The sequence below is a fragment of the Eurytemora carolleeae genome, unplaced genomic scaffold, assembly GCF_000591075.1.
Source record: "Eurytemora carolleeae unplaced genomic scaffold, Eaff_2.0 scaffold276, whole genome shotgun sequence".
Lineage (NCBI taxonomy): Eukaryota > Metazoa > Arthropoda > Copepoda > Calanoida > Temoridae > Eurytemora > Eurytemora carolleeae.
This window is the reverse complement of record NW_019396167.1, coordinates 303,645-323,967: the sequence shown is the minus strand read 5'-3', so window position 1 is coordinate 323,967 and position 20,323 is coordinate 303,645. Positions and strand designations below refer to the sequence as shown.

Below are 20,323 nucleotides of genomic sequence, written 5' to 3'. Positions count from 1 at the left end.
CAGAACATTCGATATTTGATGTACAGAATATTCGATATTTGATGTACAGAACATTCGATATTTGATGTACACAACATTTGATATTTGATGTACAGAACATTCGATATTTAATGTACAGCACATTCGAACTAAAATACGATCAAGCTATAACCAATTAAATAAAATATTCCACAAAATCTGTTGTTTAATTTTTTTTTACCAAAGACAACCAAAAGTCGTCACTTTTTTCTCATGTTTATTAGAACTCCCTGTACAGTGTATATGCTTGAAGACGTTTGCTTTATTCTTGATTATATTCAGAATTAGGTAAGTTAAGTGATCAGGCTTAGTAAAGGTTAGGTCTTTAATTACTCAGTTTAACAAAACAGATTAATTCTGACCGTCTGATTATGTTGATTAAAGAGGGAAATTAAGCTTCGCTTGGTTATAATCAACAAAGGTCAAGAAAAGCTATTTTTTTATTAATTTCTTTTTTTTCATCTTGTAAAATGAGGGTTTGAATATTTATTTTGCACAAAAGCCCGAAGTTTAAGAAAAGGTCACGAAAAAAGGCATATTTTCAGTATTGTTTTCTAAAAGAGATCTAAACTACATTTGAAAAGAATTTTCAAGACTTTGAATCGATATCCAAGTTTATTCCATAACTTTGTGCTTTGGAAGTTTCGTACTATAAGTCGTCAATAAGAAAATTTACTTCCCCGAGAAATTATTTCATACGACTTTAGTAAATAATGCAATTATAAATGATAACTTATTAGATTGATTAAAAACCGGTGCATTTGATGATAAGATTTTAATAATTACCTGAAGGTTGCATCCCGCAGGTTTAAATGAACCCTTGTGACAGGTTGGGAGTTGCCTCTAAGAGAACGGGACGGATTATAGATCAACTCAACTCCATTCACATCCACAACCTAATCAGCATAGATTACACAGAGATCTATACAGGAATACAAATCAGGAATTTTAAAGACCAGGTCGCATTTTAAATGTCGCAACACTTTGGTCTTGAGGGTTAATTTACCGACTCGCGTTCAAAGTTTAAAGTCTTTTTTTGTAGCCTTAGAAATATAATTGTAAATTTTAGAACTGCATCTGAGGATGGGAAGGAAAAACTCGGCCTCCTCTCCTACATGTAATCATGTATATAATATTTGAGGAGGCGCAGGTCAGCTTATCCTTAATCCTCATCTTTTCTCCAGTAGCAGAGATTACCAACTCTTCAACAGTATTCTTTCCCATCTATCACAATGAGCTAAAATGTGCATTATAGGAGAGACAGGGAAGGAGTCTAAAGAAAGGCTGCAGAGGGGGTCACACTGGCACCATTACACAGCTAGAACAAGAAATATCCAGGCGCCTGTAGTAGGTGTTCACTTTCGTGCCCCTGACCACTCCATGCAGATGTATCCTTCATTCCCATATAGAAGATCAGGTCAAGGGATAGCATGGTCAGGAAGGTCAGGTCCAGGGACAGCATGGTCAGGAAGGTCAGGTCCTGGGATAGCATGGTCAGGAAGGTCAGGTCCAGGGACAGGATGGTCAGGAAGGTCAGGGAATCATACTAAATCCAGAAATTCAACTCAGTGAGGTCAGGACAGGACAAGAAAACATAATGCTAATTGCAATCTCTAAAAACGATGAATTATGTTTGTTTTAAGCTGTATGTTCATGTATTACCAACAGTACCTTAGTTGATCGAATTCATGTTTTTAACCGTTTTGCCGACGAATTCTACCCTTTTCAACACCCCCTCCCCCCCCCCCACTGCATACGCCCATAAACTAGTCAATAGTTCTTCAGTCATTCAATACTCTTCAAACGAGTAAGGTACGGTTTTCTAGTTTTTCTTCTTGACTTTTAAGTTACACAATTTTCAAGTTTGTATCATTTATTTTAAATATTCATTGTCTAAAATTTTCTTAATTTTTTGCTTATATCTGTAATATAATTACAGGACGAACTCCTGATGATGCCAAAGTTTTTGGCGAAATATATTGAGAAGAAAATGATATAATTCTTGTGATAGAGAGTAGGGTTGGGATTTGTTTAAAAACGATCTAAAGTATATAAAAGAACCAAGGGCTAAGGAGAAAAAATGAATATTCGTAAAGAATAAAAATTTACCAAAACTCTATTAATCCTATGAAGACCTAAAAAGAAGTGAAATATCTAAGAATAATCATGTATAAAAATTAATATGAGTTAGGAATAAGCATCCAATAATCTAATCTATTTGTTAAAGTAAACAACTTCTATTTACCTGTTCCCGGTCTCCTAACATAGTATTTGGGTAGAACTGATTGACCGACCCTTCTCCTCCGAATCTATCTTGTCTACCATTAAAGGTTTGTCTACGATATCTTCGCTGTCTTCCAAATCTATATCTCTGGTTCCCTGAAACTCTTGGTATTTCTCTTCCATATTCACTCTCCATTCCTTGTCTTGGGAAATCATTACCCCTGAACCCTCCTGTACCATTCCTGAACGATTGTCAATCTTTAGTAATTCTCATTCATGGTTTAAGCTTTGGAAAAAGATGAATGATATTTTAACCTGGAAACTCAGAGCCTAACCTGGGGGCTGAGAGGAGTATATTAAACCTAATCCTAACCTGGGAGCTGAGAGGAGTATATTAAACCTAATCCTAACCTGGGAGCTGAGAGGAGTATATTAAACCTAATCCTAACCTGAGAGCTGAGAGAGGAGTATATTAAACCTAATCCTAACCTGGGAGCTGAGAGGAGTATATTAAAACTAATATTAACCTGGGAGCTGAGAGGAGTATATTAAACCGAATCCTAACCTGGGAGCTGAGAGAGGAGTATATTAAACCTATTCCTAACCTGGGAGCTGAGAGGAGTATATTAAACCTAATATTAACCTGGGAGCTATCAGAGTGAGCATATTGAACCTAATCCCGATGAGTATTAAACCATCAGCCGATGGGGAACACTCCTCTACGTTGAAGGAGTTGAACCCAGAGATCTGAAGTTATTTTAAAATAAAAAATCTTAATTTGTTCTTTGAATGATTACACAGATACTAAATAACTTATTACATACAAAAATATTGATTAAAAAATAAAAAAAGATTGGAAACTTTTATGAAAAAATATGAAAACTAAAAATGATAATAAAAACTTTCTAATTTTTCTTACAGCTACATTTGAATCCAGAATAAATTATAAACACTAACGTAAGTACTGATTTTAATTGCAAACCAAAAGGAAATGAATTTTATTTTGATCTTTTTATTTCTTCAGCGTTTGGTTTCGTTAACTTCTAATCACATCGATTTAACTCGATTCACAGAGTAAACTTGAAGATTTATGGACATCCAGCAAAAAAAATTAGGAAATTAAACAAAACTGTGTTTGACGAATGAAACGGACTCGTTAGCGCATAGGTAAAGAGAGGACTGAGCGTTATAAATAAAGTTAAGAATTCATAAGTTTTTAACTTTGATATCTCTAAAAATTAATAATTTGAACCTGAGCTCGTTCTAGTGGAGTTGAACCAAACTCCATCTGTCGACCCTGGCTCAGGTAGAAGGTTGACCTGTCTCTCATCATGGCATCCTTAAACCTGGAGAGAATATCTCGGCATGGAGGAGTTACGTCCAGGAACTGTGAATCCTAGAAAATCAACCCAATACTTAAAGGGACATTCAGCGTAATTTCAAATGCCCTGAAACGTATCTTTATTTATCGGCGAAATGCTTGTGGTTGTAGAGAGGTGTTTTTATATTAAGAATGATCAATATTTACGGATTTTTGGAAACCGCTTTGAGCATTGAATATTGAGTATTTTCGAGGTTTACATGTCCGCTGTGTTGAGTTCATATTGTACACCAGCGTTTAAACTGCAATTCAAACACTATTTGATGAGCAGTCAAAGGTTTCAAGGGTACCGTTGTAAATCAGACATTGCCATCAATGCATGGAGGGTCATTTGAAATTACGCTTACAGTTCCTTTGATAATGCTTATATGTCTTACTCAAACGAAATCAAATTTTTTTTAGAAATTTTTTGAACAAAAGTTAAATAATAATAAAAAAATTATGGGTTTTCTATTTGTCAATTTCACCAAGAAATTTTTGAAAATAATAAGAAATAAACTCAAAATCACAAAACTAATTAAGATTAAGTAACCCCAAGTTATAATTACCACGACATCAGTTTTCTTCTCCGTCTCCTTTTTTTCTATGGCGAGGGTGGTAAAATGTAGGATAGGAGAGAACAGGAAAATATGGAGAAACGTCCGTCCTACTCCGATCATAATATTGAACTGTATCCTCAATGCCAGATTTACTAATATAATCAGAACTATAAAAATACATTTCCGGTTGAAAATTATATATATAAAAATCAGAATATAAATACTATAGAATAACAGGTGGCAGCATTTGGTTTGGGAAGTGTTGGACTGTGGAGGTTATGCAGTACAATACATAAATGTCCAGATGTACAGTAATCTTGGGGAGTGGGGGATTTTGAAGATTCACTTTTGAGATATAAATTGTGAAAATTTATCCAGGAACAACTTTCTTTATTAAAAACTGAATTTTTACATACATCCTCTCTTTACAGTCTACAGTCGACACAGTTTACGGTCTACAGTTTACGGTCTACAGTCGACTGTCTACAGTCTACAGTCTACAGTATACAGTCTACAGTATACAGTCTACAGTCTACAGTCTACAGTCTACAGTCTACAGTCTGCTGTCTACAGTCTACAGTCTATAGTCTTCAGTTTACAGTGGTTGGTCAAAACCAAAGCTAAAATGTGTTTCCTATAGTTCATGTCATTGAATTTTATTGTTTAAATGTTTTTAAAAACAATATTCATATTAATATTCTTATGTAACGTGAAATAAGAATATGAAAAATGATCAATTTTAGCAAATCAAAACAATTTACAAAAATATCATATTATTGATCTAAAATAGTTAATCAAAGTAAAAAAAAATAAGAAAAACAATAATCAAATAAAGACAGATATGAAGTAGATTTTTTTATCCCAATCAAACAAAGATTAATTCAAAAGAAATTAAAATTTAACAAGGAGCAATTTGCAACAGAGAATCAATCTTAAAGGGGAGTGTGAGTGTTTGGTGTGTGGTTGTGTTTTTGTATGAATTTTGAATCGAGGGTGCTTGGTGCCCCTCAAGAATTTAGATCTTATTTCTTTATTTGATTGGAATGGAAGATTCCATTAAAAGCTAGAAATTAAGATAGACTTGTAAGGACGACATTTTTAGCCGTTCTTAAATTACTTATTTCTGTATTTTGCAGTACATTCAGAATTCTTAAAGGGAGAGTCTAACTCGACATTGTAGTTGAGCTGAAAGTACAGTAGTAAAGAGAAACACTTTTTAGGATTCATTTCATACCAATGAGAGGTTTTTACGGTGTACAATTTTTAAATTAAAGCGTTAAGTTGTTTGTCATATTTCATAAGTTGTTTCAGTCAGCAGATGAAACGTTTTTTTTACAATTTTTAAATAAACATAAATAAAACATGTAACAACTATACTATAGTTTTCATAAATATGCTTTATAAATATTTTATTCTATATGTAATGTAAGCTTGGGACAAAAATATATATTTGATTTGATTTGATTTGATTTGAAACTAGTTGCATTTAGACAAACAGGTTGAGAAACATATTTAACTTTTATCATTGGAAATAAGTTATTATAATTCATCTGCAATTTTTTTTCGGTTAAGGTCGCTTGTGAAAGGTTTCCTTAATTTCTATTGTGAAGACGACATCTTGAAGAAATATGCGAATACAATTTTAGGAACAGCAAAGGATATGATGATAATGAAATAATCGATTCTATGGTTCTAATATGACTTTCATCGATAATTTCTTTGTCCGTGTTAATAAATAATGGTAAAAACATTTCCTGCTGACTGAAACAACAGAGTCCGAATTGAATGAATTTGAGCCGTGTCTCAAATCCGCCAAAAATCGGTTTATTTAAGCGCCGAGTTAAATCTTAAAACGTTGAATACAAGTTTAAGTGGAACCAACCAAAATTAAACCGCGTCTCAAAATTAAGCCGCGGCTCAAATTCTTTGAATTCGGCCTCTGGTGAAATATTACAAACAAGTTTACGCTCTTATTTAAAAACTGTTTACCGTAAAAATGTCTCATTGGTATCAAATGAACCTTAAAGTTTTTTTTTACTGCACGTTAGCTCATCCTTTAAAGGGAGTGACCGGCTATATAAGGTAGTTGAACTGAGTATGCAGTGTTGTGCAAAACTTCTTTCGCATTCATTTGAGACATATTAAACTTTATAAAGTTCGGTAAATCCTGAGTTTGATCGCAAATTCGACGTTCAAAACTCCTATTTTGGGGTTGGATACGTTTACATAATTAGTTTTTTTTTTAAATTGTGTGTAGAACTTTTAAAATTTTTAGTTTTTTTTTTAAATTTATTGTCGAACTTTTTTTAATTTTATGTCGTCGTTATTTAATAATAGTCTTGAAAGTTGAATTTGCGCTCAAACTCAAGATTTACAGATCTTTAAAAAGTTTAATATGTCTCAAATGAATCCGAAAGAAGTTTTCCACAACACTGCATACTTAGTTCAACTACCTTACATAGCCGGTCACTCCCTTTAAAACTCTACATAGTAGCACATGTAAACTTGTATAATATTCAAACATATGTTGATAAAGGCAAGTTCTCAACTTATTTACCAATGAAATTTTTCAATAAAAAAACATGCCATAAACTTTTCAAAATGAAAGACGTAAACCCTTTAAGCATCGTTTATAATCTTTGATGGGATAATGTTGACTTTTCCTTTAAGATCTATGATTTTCTTGATAATAATAATCATTATAACAAACATATGCTTGAACACATTCTTGCTTTCCTCTACAAATAGGAAAGCTGGAAATATTGTGGTCTGGGGTCTACAGACAGTTTATTCACGGCGTGTAAGATATGAACATTCACTATTCACACTAGTTATATATGGTCGACATTAATTTCGGCAAAATTGTTCAATTTTGAGCATTCAAAAACCTTCCCTGGGGTCAGGTGAGTTGCCACAATAAAAAATTGGACCCGATCGGTTCAGCCGTTTTGACGTGATACAAACAATAGACAGCTAGATAAGCAACGTAATATTTTTAGTATCTTTCACTACAACAGATTCAGAATTGATCAGTTTCTGAATTAATTTAGCAAAAAAGCCTTCAACTGGTATTACTTAGTTATGTTTATTAAATGCATTTTTCACAAAATTAAAAGAAAAATGTCTCATAAAAACCCAAGTAAAAGTCAAAATGAAAATTATTAAAACACTTATAATTCAAATCAATTTACAGATTTGATTTTGTTATGCGAGCCATGCTGCGTGTATGAAGTCTATGTGGTGCCCCTGTGAATTCCTGAGTTCTCCCTGCGGATCTGTACAGAACGTATTGTGAAAAACTAGTTTTAGAAGCTGTTTACAGACTGACTATGCAGGCGCAAGTTTTCTCGAGTGGAAGCGGGCAGTTTCTATCTTAGTATATATTTATTTGTCTTACAAGTTCGTCTATTATTAACCGTGCTAAGAATTCTAGGATCACTGCGGTAATTATTCCTTATATATATGTATGCATATCGTTTGTTTATGCTATGATTGATATTTATAAATGTGATTTGTTGGTTCCATTCCACAGTTTTTTAATGCCTGAGTTGATTTATTTGTTGTACTCGTATGATTTATCACTCAATGCTTTTTCTGTGGGTTTATTAAACTTATTTAGATTGAAGTCTCGGAGAAATAAACGTTCGGAACCTTATTATTATCCTTTTGTTATGGAGAGCGTTGAGAAGAGGAAGGCTTACAATCCTATCTTGAGAAATACCGCACGGTAGTTATAAAGAGTTCTTTAGGTCTTTAGGAAAATCGCTAAGTAGCGAAACAGATTTGAACCCGTCAGGAAAAGTTGAGGAAAATCTGTCTAGCATACATTTTCCTTGGGATTGGAAAAATATTGAAAATTGGACAAATTATGGTCAAAAATATCATTCTCTTAAAGGGAGTGTCTGGCTAGACATTTTAGTCGAGCTTAGAATGCAGTATTGTAGAGAAATATTTTAGAAATCGTTTAAGACCTATAAGACGTTTGTATGGTATATAATTACTAAGTAAGAGCACAAAATCGATCTTCTAAAAAGTTTCTCTACAATGCATTCTCAGCTTAACCGGACACTACCTTTAATAATATTTATGATTTACTAAAAAAAATTGTCTTTTCTCTGACCTAACTTGGTCCATTTAAATTTTTTATCCTCTATTCTGTATAAATACGGTTTGAATTCGGATATTTAATCTGGTTCTAATTAATAAGTTTAAATCGAATTTATTTTCATTAACCCTTGTAATTTTTTCCAATTTTTTATCATTAAATCCCATTTGAGACAGAACGAATATACAGTTTATAAACATACCTTTGAACTCAAACTTTACACTACAATTTTTATTCTGTCACTAAATATGCACCATTGTTTTATCTATTTACAGTCCCTTATCTGAAACTAAATCTTATTTATATCAAATTTGTGTATTTTGTTTAATTAATCCTTTCTATTGTTTAACTTTGGCTACGCTCAATAATGCACGTCGAGGTTTAAAGAAATACTTTATTGACTAAATATTTAAACTCAAAATAACTTAATAGAAAACATATATCAAGGTGACGTGGCAGGAATCTAATGTTCATCTTGCCGCGTCCGAATATCCGGCTTCAGCCTCTTCATCTTGAGTCGTCTTCCGCCACATCATAAAAACCCAAGTAAAAGTCAAAATGAAAATTATTAAAACACTTATAATTCAAATCAATTTACAGATTTGATTTTGTTATGCGAGCCATGCTGCGTGTATGAAGTCTATGTGGTGCCCCTGTGAATTCCTGAGTTCTCCCTGCGGATCTGTACAGAACGTATTGTGAAAAACTAGTTTTAGAAGCTGTTTACAGACTGACTATGCAGGCGCAAGTTTTCTCGAGTGGGAGCGGGCAGTTTCTATCTTAGTATATATTTATTTGTCTTACAAGTTCGTCTATTATTAACCGTGCTAAGAATTCTAGGATCACTGCGGTAATTATTCCTTATATATATGTATGCATATCGTTTGTTTATGCTATGATTGATATTTATAAATGTGATTTGTTGGTTCCTTCCACAGTTTTTTAATGCCTGAGTTGATTTATTTGTTGTACTCGTATGATTTATCACTCAATGCTTTTTCTGTGGGTTTATTAAACTTATTTAGATTGAAGTCTCGGAGAAATAAACGTTCGGAACCTTATTATTATCCTTTTGTTATGGAGAGCGTTGAGAAGAGGAAGGCTTACAATCCTATCTTGAGAAATACCGCACGGTAGTTATAAAGAGTTCTTTAGGTCTTTAGGAAAATCGCTAAGTAGCGAAACAGATTTGAACCCGTCAGGAAAAGTTGAGGAAAATCTGTCTAGCATACATTTTCCTTGGGATTGGAAAAATATTGAAAATTGGACAAATTATGGTCAAAAATATCATTCTCTTAAAGGGAGTGTCTGGCTAGACATTTTAGTCGAGCTTAGAATGCAGTATTGTAGAGAAATATTTTAGAAATCGTTTAAGACCTATAAGACGTTTGTATGGTATATAATTACTAAGTAAGAGCACAAAATCGATCTTCTAAAAAGTTTCTCTACAATGCATTCTCAGCTTAACCGGACACTACCTTTAATAATATTTATGATTTACTAAAAAAAATTGTCTTTTCTCTGACCTAACTTGGTCCATTTAAATTTTTTATCCTCTATTCTGTATAAATACGGTTTGAATTCGGATATTTAATCTGGTTCTAATTAATAAGTTTAAATCGAATTTATTTTCATTAACCCTTGTAATTTTTTCCAATTTTTTATCATTAAATCCCATTTGAGACAGAACGAATATACAGTTTATAAACATACCTTTGAACTCAAACTTTACACTACAATTTTTATTCTGTCACTAAATATGCACCATTGTTTTATCTATTTACAGTCCCTTATCTGAAACTAAATCTTATTTATATCAAATTTGTGTATTTTGTTTAATTAATCCTTTCTATTGTTTAACTTTGGCTACGCTCAATAATGCACGTCGAGGTTTAAAGAAATACTTTATTGACTAAATATTTAAACTCAAAATAACTTAATAGAAAACATATATCAAGGTGACGTGGCAGGAATCTAATGTTCATCTTGCCGCGTCCGAATATCCGGCTTCAGCCTCTTCATCTTGAGTCGTCTTCCGCCACATAACAATCAATTAGCAATAAAATTCTTTTCAATTTTTTGTTTAAATTCTAATCTACAGTAAACAATAAGGTTAATGTCCGGAGGTGAATAACTTTTTCATTTTAGGAGGTTAATAACCTAGGAAGGCAAAATATCAAAATTAGGGAGCTATTTTTTCTTAATTTATATCTTTTGTAAATCCATTGAAAAAATGTATCATTTACTCTCAGACAAATTAGAATTAATGGAAGTTTAAACCCCCTCGGGATTCAATGATAAACCCGGGGGGCAGAAAATGACATTCCTTTTTAAAGAGGGGATTCAATGATAAACCCGAGGGCTTGCGGATTTTGCGGATTTTTTTTTGCCTTTGTAGATTTTTAAAGTATCTTTCAATGAAAATATCACGGCGGGATTAAATGAACATTTTTGCATACCAAAAAACCAGCTTTTTATAAAGGAATGTAGATTTTATTGTGAAATTTGATTATATGTGACTAGAAAATATTTGCAAAAATTGACTAAAATGAATTAATGTAAGTTGCAATAAATGCATAAGAGTCATCTACTTAGTTTTGCCAATTACCAAGTATTAAAAATGATTTGCTTTGTATTGACAAAAATAATATGTTGATTCTAAAAAAAATTTCAGGAAGGATAGGAGTATATTGTAGATTATGGCGTTATAATCAGCAAATATAAAAGTAGTTTTTAGAAAAACAAAAATGGCCACAGCTCCTATTCCTGACTTAAAAGATCTGATTGATCAGGCCAAGGGACTATTCAAGGAAACATTCGGGGAGGAGCCACAGGTTGGAGGCTCTGCACCGGGCAGGTAGATAAATATACTGGAATAATTAGAAGGTCGGAGGTTAAACACCTGGCAGGTAGATAAATATTCTGGAATAATTCGGAAGTCGGAGATTCTGCACCAGGTAGGTAGATAAATATACTGGAATAATTCGGAGGTCGGAGGCTCTGCACCAGGTAGGTAGATAGATATTTAGAAATAATTCAAAGGTTGGAGGCTCTACACCCTGGAAATATTCAGAAATAATTTGATTAATGCTTGATCTTGATATTTTTATCAATATCCCGCATAGTTATCGTCCCTAGTTGGGAGTTAAGGGGAGCTTTAATCAGGGGATCAAGGAATAACTAAAAGGAAAGGTATTGTTTTATAGATCCTTAAATTACAAATTTCCCACCGTGAATTTCAGGATCAAACAAGTTGACTAACACAAGATTGAGAGCAAGCATTGATCTAGATATGTTTATTAAAAGAGTTCTCTGCAGCTCTGATGATATACAATAACTTCTACGCCTGCTACCCTTCTAATGATGGAACATCCTCCTTTGATTTACTTAATCGCCATGAAAGAAGCAAACTGTATTATACTTACTCTGAACTTGAAGAACCAAAAAAAATAGATATTGCTAAACATTTATTTATAATGAATAACGAACGGCTACTTAAATATTTATTTAACGGTTTAACTAACAATTAACAATCGGCTTGGAAAGAACCTTCTCGTGCTCACCCCTGGCCCTAACTGTATCTTATTCTTAACTATTAGCAAAGGTTTAATATTTATATCTTTAAAAATATATACTTTAAGAGTAAATCTGATTGGTGAGCACACTGATTACAATATCGGATTTGTACTGCCTATGGCGCTACCTCTTGTCACCGTTGTTCTCGGGAAAAAGTCAGGTTTTGGGACCTTAAAGGGACTGTTATAGTAACCTAAAGTGATCCTTCTTTCCAAACTGTGACCGTATACAGTAAGAACCAGAATACTCTAGAATAGGAAGACGACTTTTGTGTTAACAGACCCAACTCACTTAATGAATGATTAAATAAGTTATTAGTAAAACTATTAGCTTTGTAACAACAAAACACTTAGTTGTTGCTTTGATTAATATTTTCTGGTTCTCACTGTAATATGACCTCATCTAAACTTCGACGATGGTGATGTTTATGCAAAGAGAATAGAATATATATTAGGGGGGAATTTACTTGAAAAAAGTGTAAAACGGCCATTTTGTTGTACTGTTTCCATACTGCAGGTGTACTTAACATATTTATGCTACAGGGTGTCCCAATAAACATGGAAATTCAGTGACGAATTGGATATCGTCTTTGTTATGAATTAGCATTGTAATACCTAATTTCAAAAGCCAAAATGTTATTATGTCTGCTAGAGTTTATTTTATAAAAAGGGTAAAAGACTGCAAAGGTGTGTCTATAATGTCTCCGCAAGATGAACAGTGAAGACGGACAAGTTTACTATGTTTGTATACTGCAATTTTCTTGTTTTACTAAGTACAGCCGTATGCAGTCAAAACATAAACAAACAAATTGTCAACATAGCAGACGAAACTCTTACAGATTACAGCTTTCTCAGTAGGTATCACTATACTAAATCAAAGAAGTATTTAAAACGATGATATCGAGCTCGTCACTGAATTCCCATGTTTATTGGGAACCCCTGTATATAACCTTTTGGGCCTTGGAATATCATTTTATAGAAAATCTAAAATTAATATTAAAAGAAAACCAAATTATGAAATAGGCTGGTTTCATAATTGACCAATGATCATTTCACATAGACTCTATGCCTTTTACTTTTCAAACGATGATTTTCCGTTATAACTATAAATCAAATGATAGTTTTTATTCACTTAATTCATTATTTAACAGCTTAAAAAAATTCGAAATTGAAATGGATAGTCTAGGGAACATACTGTATTATTATACTCTACCGCATATAATTTGTGAACATTTATATGATTTGTACACTTTGAACTCCCTTTCAGGCTGAAAGGGACTGAACAAATTCATACCGAGAGATTCTCTAAATTCCCCTCTAATATATATTCTATTCTCTTTGTGTTTATGTTTTTCATCTTTAACTTGGCGAAGCTTTGCTAGAAAAGTACTCTTAGAGCAAACAAGAAAATGACCAAGATTAATAATTCCTAATCCTAACTCAGATATTGAGTTACATTATTAATTGTTGTTCACACTCAATTTTGCTCTAGAAGGACAGCACAAGTCCCGTTTCTAGAGAAAAACATGGAAATCTCATGTTAATCGGACATGTTACTCTATAAATGGGCGGTCAGTTTACAGTTTTCATCTTTCAATACATCAGAAGGGGATTATCCGGATGCGTAGAATGAGAAGGATAATGATATTAATATAGATAATAATATATCAGGGAATGGGATGAGTAGGATGAGTAGGATGAGAAGGATAATGATATTAATATAGATAATAATATATCAGGGAATGGGATGAGTAGGATGAGTAGGATGAGAAGGATAATGATATTAATATATCTAATGATATATCAGGGAATGGGTTGAGTAGGATGAAAAGTGAGAAAGATGATGATATTAATATATCTAATAATATATCAGGGAATGGGATGAGTAGGATGAGAAGGATAATGATATTAATATATCTAATAATATATCAGGGAATATGATGAGTAGGATGAGTAGGATGAGAAGGATAATGATATTAATATATATAATAATATATCAGGGAATGGGTTGAGTAGGATGAAAAGTGAGAAAGATGATGATATTAATTTATCTAATAATATATCAGGGAATGGGATGAGTAGGATGAGAAGGATAATGATATTAATATATCTAATAATATATCAGGGAATGGGATAAGTAGGATGAGAAGGATAATGATATTAATATATCTAATAATATATCAGGGAATGGGATGAGTAGGATGAGTAGGATGAGAAGGATAATGATATTAATATATCTAATAATATATCAGGGAATGGGTTGAGTAGGATGAAAGTGAGAAAGATGATGATATTAATATATCTAATAATATATCAGGGAATGGGATGAGTAGGATGAGAAGGATGAGAAGGATAATGATATTAATATATCTAATAATATATCAGTGAATGGGATGAGTAGGATGAGAAGTGAGAAAGATGATTATATTAATATATCTAATAATATATCAGGGAATGGGATGAGTAGGATGAGTAGGATGAGAAGGATAATGATATTAATATATCTAATAATATACCAGGGAATGGGATGAGTAGGATGAGTAGGATGAGGAGAATATGATATTACTATAACTAATAATATATCAGGAAATGGGATGAGTAGGATGAGAAGGATAATTATATTACAATAACTAATAATATATCAGGAAATGGGATGAGTAGGATGAGTAGGATGAGAAGGATAATTATATTACAATAACTAATAATATATCAGGGAATGGGATGAGTAGGATGAGTAGGATGAGAAGGATAATTATATTACTATAACTAATAATATATCAGGGAATGGGATGAGTAGGATGAGTAGGATGAGATGAATAATGATATTACTATAACTAATAATATACCACCAGGGAATGGGATGAGTAGGATTAGAAGTGAGAAAGATGATGATATTGCAGAGTTTGATGTTAAACAACTGACTCCAGGTTCCCCCTCATGGGCCAACTATGTTAAGGTAAAACATTTATTCAGAAATTTAAAAAAAATAACAGGTTTGTCTTATTGTTTGTCTAATTGTTTGTCTAATTGTTTGTCTTATTGTTTGTCTAATTGTTTGTCTAATTGTTTGTCTAATTGTTTGTCTAATTGTTTGTCTAATTGTTTGTCTAATTGTTTGTTAGCCTTAAATGTCAAAACAGCTGAACTGATCAAAGCTGAAATCTTTAGAATGATAGATATACACATTCGATATCCAAGAAAGAAATACAAAATTCGACCAATCAGTGTATCGAGTTAAGATGTACTCTTTAACTTTTGAAAAACCGGTTTTTTTTCTGGTGTTAATTGTGTCATATCAAATGAACTAAACATCAACTAAATAAGTTTTGGATTGATGTTTGTTAAGACTCGTTTAAAACGATGATAGTCCTAAAATTTAATAAAATATATTGACTTGATTCCCAACTTCAATGCTGTTGTTGTTGGTTCAGTTCCTTCTGATATCTCTATTTACAGGGTGTTGTTGCTAACTTCCATGAGCTCCTGACTTGATTCCCAACTTCAATGCTGTTGTTGTTGGTTCAGTTCCTTCTGATATCTCTATTTACAGGATGTTGTTGCTAACTTCCATGAGCACCTGACTTGATTCCCAACTTTAATGTTGTTGTTGTTGGTTCAGTTCCTTCTGATATCTCTATTTACAGGGTGTTGTTGCTAACTTCCATGCTCCTGACTTGATTCCCAACTTCAATGATGTTGTTGTTGGTTCAGTTCCTCTTGGTGGAGGAGTTTCAAGCTCAGCCTCAGTTGAGGTAATTACCAGGGGAATATCCACCTCCCCGTCATGTTGGTCTTCAGGTAGGGGGCCAACCTCCCCCTCCTTGTCTGTCTGATGGGGTACCATCCCTCCCCTCTTTTATTTGTGGGGACACCCAATCATTACAAAAATAGGTATTCTAACATGAACCCTTAACATAGATAAAAACAACAAGAAAAGTTTAATCTTGAAGAAAATGCTTTGCAAGAAGCGCAAAACAAAAACACATTGATGTTCCTCTTCTAAATTCTGATAATTGTGTGTATTACACCAACTTAATGAGGTTTGATTGTTAAAACTTTTTGAGACACTAAAATATATAAAAACTGCAGTTCGTTGGGCAGGTTAAGTACCACTTACCATTCGGTTTATTTTTATGCAGAAAATACAGGGGATATTAGTTCTAAAATGTGCCATAAACCTGTTTATGGAACTGATGTCCCCTGAAGTATAGGGCGGATTGATGTTTATCATGCATATTTTAAGGTTGCCATGTACACCTTCTTAGAGGAGTTGACTGGCTCCACAGCAGGCTCAGATGAAGAGAAAGCTTTGGCTTGTCAAGCAGCGGAACATCAGTATGCTGGTTAGTATTGGAAATATTTATTCAGTAAAAGGACTGTTAGAAAAATATAGAGTGACCTCTATTAAATGAGTAGTAGAATGCTCGAAACACAACGGAACCCTGAAAATACATATATTTGAGTAACAATAACTTGTTCATTATTGTTGTTTTGGATGTATGCAATGTGTTGAAATGCGGGATAATAGACCGGTTCAAAAGCGTTATTTTTTAGGCATACATGGTATAATAGACTGGTTCAATAGTGTTATTTTTTAGGCACACATGGTATAATATACTGGTTCAATAGTGTTATTTTTGCAGGTATGCCATGTGGTATAATGGACCAGTTCATTACTGTAATGGGAGAGGAGGGAAGTGTTGTATTGATTGATTGCAAAACAATGGAAACCAGGTATATTCATCTTCTATTGCAGGAAACAATAATTCCAAATCGGGTTTAGGGCCCATTTTTAACACTGAGTGCTGGAAATTTGGTAGAATGTGAAATAATTTCACAATGCATGCATCTGTATAAATGTACTATGTATATCTGTATACATGTATAATATATACATATATATCTGGAATGTAATGAATACTGTCTGAGGAAGGTATTATAATAAGGTGGAATAATGAAACTTAATGAGAACCAAGATCAACCTTGAACCTTGATTTAGGTTTAGGGATTTAGAACAAACCTGGACAATTAATATTATCTTTAGCAAACAGAACCTTAATTCCGGAGATAGTATTCATAAAATATAAAAAATAGAAGAAATATTATAACTAGTCTTCATCATTAAAGGGTCATAAGACCTAACAATAAGTTTTGCTTTCTTTAAAATAAAATAAAAATATTTTTTTCTCCCAAGCTTTATTTACTTTATTTATGGAGTCATATTCCTTAAAAGGTCTGTCACGTAATTTCAAATAACCTGATATTCGTATTTCCAAATATACCTTTCAACCACAGTCTTGAGCAATACTTCAAAATTGATTATTGCAGATTTCTCAGAATTTTTCTTTTTTCTAGACAGTAAAACAACGATATCATCCACATTGTTAATCTGATAAAGGGGGAAAGGTTACCTTTGTTAATCGGACATGTGACGCTCTTAACAGAACTGAAAGCCTAGTTTTAAATAAACCTCCAAGCAAATATGCCAATGCCCGATCCAGAAGGATTCAGAAACCTTTATCTGATCAATAATGTGGAAGATATTTTCATTTTATTACTAGCTTAAAAGTTTTTAATTCTATTCTGATAATTCCAATATGTTTTCCTGTAGTAGAAATACGCAATTCACTTTTGTGGAGAAACCCCCATTGATAATAATTATTTTTCAAAACTAAAAACATTGATATCTAATTTCTAGTTGATCAGACAAATATTTGAAGGGTATCAATGCCATCTTTGTTAAAAAGGATTACGTGGAATAACGTGTATGGAGTCCCATTAATAAAGAACAATGGGGGCCGGATAGAAAATGAGAACGATAAATGAGGAAAACGAATGTTTAAACCCAAGATTGAATTAAATTGAAATAATGAATTTAATCTAAATGCAGTTTCTTGGGAAAACAAATAAAACCTAATTCAAGGGTTAATCAAAAACTCAAACAAAATTAACAGCTCGTTAACAGGAACAGGGTTCTTATGGACTTGTTTAATCTTTCTAGGTAGCTATTGAGAAGGAAAAATATAAATTCTTTTTTTAAACTTACAGTTAGGAGGTCGCAAATCCGTACCAGTAGTTTCGCGTGAATTTTTATATCGCTACTCGAGTCGCCATTTTTAATTTATCTTCATCTCATGCTCGATGATATCTTTCATTATTTCTATCAGAACTTCTTGTTCTGGAGAGATGATAAGATTAATAAAAAAGTTTTAATTTCAATTATGCAACAAAACAAATTTGATTTAATAAAACTTGACTTTTTGCTTTAAATAAAATGTTTTTGAGCTAGTCTCCAACAAAAATTAATAAAAGGTTTTTGACAATTTAGGAGAATATGAATACTATTAAAGTAGTGTTGATGCAGTGTGACCACGGCATGTTCTAGCTAGTTTAGGACCATAGAAGAACTGTAAGATCTAAAAAAAAGAAATAGCGAGAAAAACTAGATATATGTTTTTTTTTATTTTAGATCTTTGAAAACTGTTTTCATCTAACAGACGAAGTCAGAACCTCATCTATTATTCACCGGATCGGAGGAGAAGAGTTCTTTCTTCAGAATAACGTAGAGGGAAGACCCTGTGTGCAAACTACTCTTACAAAGTGACCAGGATACAAAATATAAGACTCTGAGCCAAGAGAAGTGATAAATGTCCGAGAAAAGAACAAAATATAAAGAGGAAACATGTATAGATAGACACATAGTTGACGATTGTATGAATCAGTGATGTGAAAAATAACAGAGCAGGTGTCCGAACGCTGTCAATCAGGATCAGCAACAGGGAACACTTAGGAATTTTAGAAATGAATATTTCCTTCTAATTTTAAATTTACTATATTATAACCTTTAAGGATTTTTCTCTTGTAGAGTAAATCTACCCCTTCATAGGATCTTAGTCTCAGCAAACAAAAATATGAGAATTTTGTCATATTATTGTTTGCATTATGCAAATATGTCAAGGGTTAATATGGGTCATTCGTGTTTGCTCAAGGAGCAGAAGGTGTTTTGATTTGATACAGAAACCATCTGTACCAGCGCTGAAATAAGAGAATTTGATTGGATAATGATGGCGGTAATGTGCGTTGGTCAAACGGCGATTTATTTCCGGGTATAAAAGGTCTTACGACGGTAAAGGCACCGAACAGTATGAAAAATCAGTGACCCAAGGTTGAGCTAAGCCCGATCGTATACAATCAGGTTTTAATGACATTAAAGTTATATTAAAGTCAACTCAATTTTCTGTTCCGGGTTTGTTTATATATTCATACAGTAGTTTATTTTGGTTTCAATCTCATCTTTTCCAAGCAGACTAGTTATCGGAAAAGATTATTTGCAACTTTGTTTTAGTTGAATTTTCTTGGCAAGTTTTAAGAAATTAGTCATTAACCCTCGATTTCACGAGCAAGGTTTTATTCCCTTGTAGTGAATAAAGTGAAAATAGTGATTAAACGAAATAGTGAACCCGACCACGCAGCCATTGGTGAGTCTTGTTTTATTAATAAGTCCATATATCCACATTCTCTATTTCAGCTAAAAGTGTTAGATTGACGTAAAAGGAATCGTTGTTTAATCCTTGACATAAATATTAAAATAGTGCATCTTTCTGAAATTTAGTTCAAGTCCAATTGTTTCCGACTTTGAACTTCTAGTTTGAGAAAATAAACCACTAAAGAAACTTGTAGTTTTATTTCTTAGAAGATCTTTTCGATTTCAAATTATTTGATCTAACAAATTTAGTTTAGGAAAACTAACAGTCTATTCTCTAAGGTTAAAATAGTTTATAACCAGAAATATCTTAGTTTTAGTATTACAGTTATTTGGATAGCAAATAAGTAAGTTAGAGAAGTTAGAAAGTTAGGAAGATAGAAAACTAGCCATAAAACCATACATAGATAAGAATAAGATCTTTTGGATCATTTTAACTAAAACTTGAAATAAATTTAAACTGCACTGCTTAGAATAGTATTCCTTTGATTGAAACATTTGTAGTGTTGATCTAACCCTAGAGTTCTTATCCTATCTCCGGGTCAAATCCATCCTTCCCCTTACTCCAGGTTTCCTAGTTAGATTGTTTATTGTTAAAAACCATACTGGAATGGTTTCTTTAGCGTGGCGGTTGAGTTAGTTTTATTGTGAACGGTTGAATGTAAAAGAGTTTAGCAAAGTTGTCTTAGAGTAGGGTTTCGGTTGAGATTTAGATTTGTCTCCTGTCTCTTTAATTCCTAGACGAGTTTGTTTTCTAACTCCATCTCTATTCCAGAGTTTTTCCCTGCAATTTAACTTGCTCCTCTTTATGGCAAGCATCTGTCATTTATAAGACTTAAATCTTTTATAATTGATTAACCAGTGACCAACGAAAGTTCCACAAGATTTGCTATTTCAAAATAATATTTGCATGGGAATGGATATTTGAAATTCTGGTTTTGTAGATTTATTTCCAAGTAGAATTTCCTTTGAGATAACAAGAGGCACCTCTGCTTAGGT

General features: G+C 32.7%; 2 protein-coding genes across 2 annotated transcripts; one reads left to right on the top strand and one right to left on the bottom strand.

The window, feature by feature from the left end:
- Positions 1-804: 804 nt before the first annotated feature.
- LOC111697027 (uncharacterized) lies at positions 805-4,476 on the bottom strand (the record flags this gene model as incomplete). Its single annotated transcript, XM_023466893.1, has 5 exons — positions 4,171-4,476; positions 3,494-3,637; positions 2,885-2,988; positions 2,264-2,483; positions 805-914 (listed from the first exon to the last, which is right to left on the bottom strand). Coding segments are annotated over exons 1-5 (689 nt in total), but the record flags the coding sequence as incomplete, so codon positions are not given.
- A 6,310-nt stretch (positions 4,477-10,786) lies between these two features.
- Positions 10,787-19,510, top strand: LOC111697026 (galactokinase). The gene is made up of 8 exons (XM_023466892.1): positions 10,787-11,123; positions 11,908-12,030; positions 13,023-13,066; positions 14,694-14,797; positions 15,486-15,593; positions 16,085-16,184; positions 16,485-16,575; positions 18,311-19,510. Exons 1-8 carry the CDS (start codon positions 11,014-11,016, stop codon positions 18,333-18,335), a joined length of 705 nt encoding a protein of 234 aa, XP_023322660.1. The 5' UTR covers positions 10,787-11,013; the 3' UTR covers positions 18,336-19,510.
- Positions 19,511-20,323: the final 813 nt, after the last annotated feature.

Excerpts from the sequence above, each read along its gene's own strand:
- LOC111697026 (XM_023466892.1), top strand. The coding sequence starts at position 11,014 with ATGGCCACAGCTCCTATTCCTGACTTAAAAGATCTGATTGATCAGGCC. Across the intron at positions 14,798-15,485 it reads CATGGGCCAACTATGTTAAG|GGTGTTGTTGCTAACTTCCA; the intron begins GTAAAACATTTA and ends CTCTATTTACAG. Across the intron at positions 16,185-16,484 it reads AGCGGAACATCAGTATGCTG|GTATGCCATGTGGTATAATG; the intron begins GTTAGTATTGGA and ends TTATTTTTGCAG.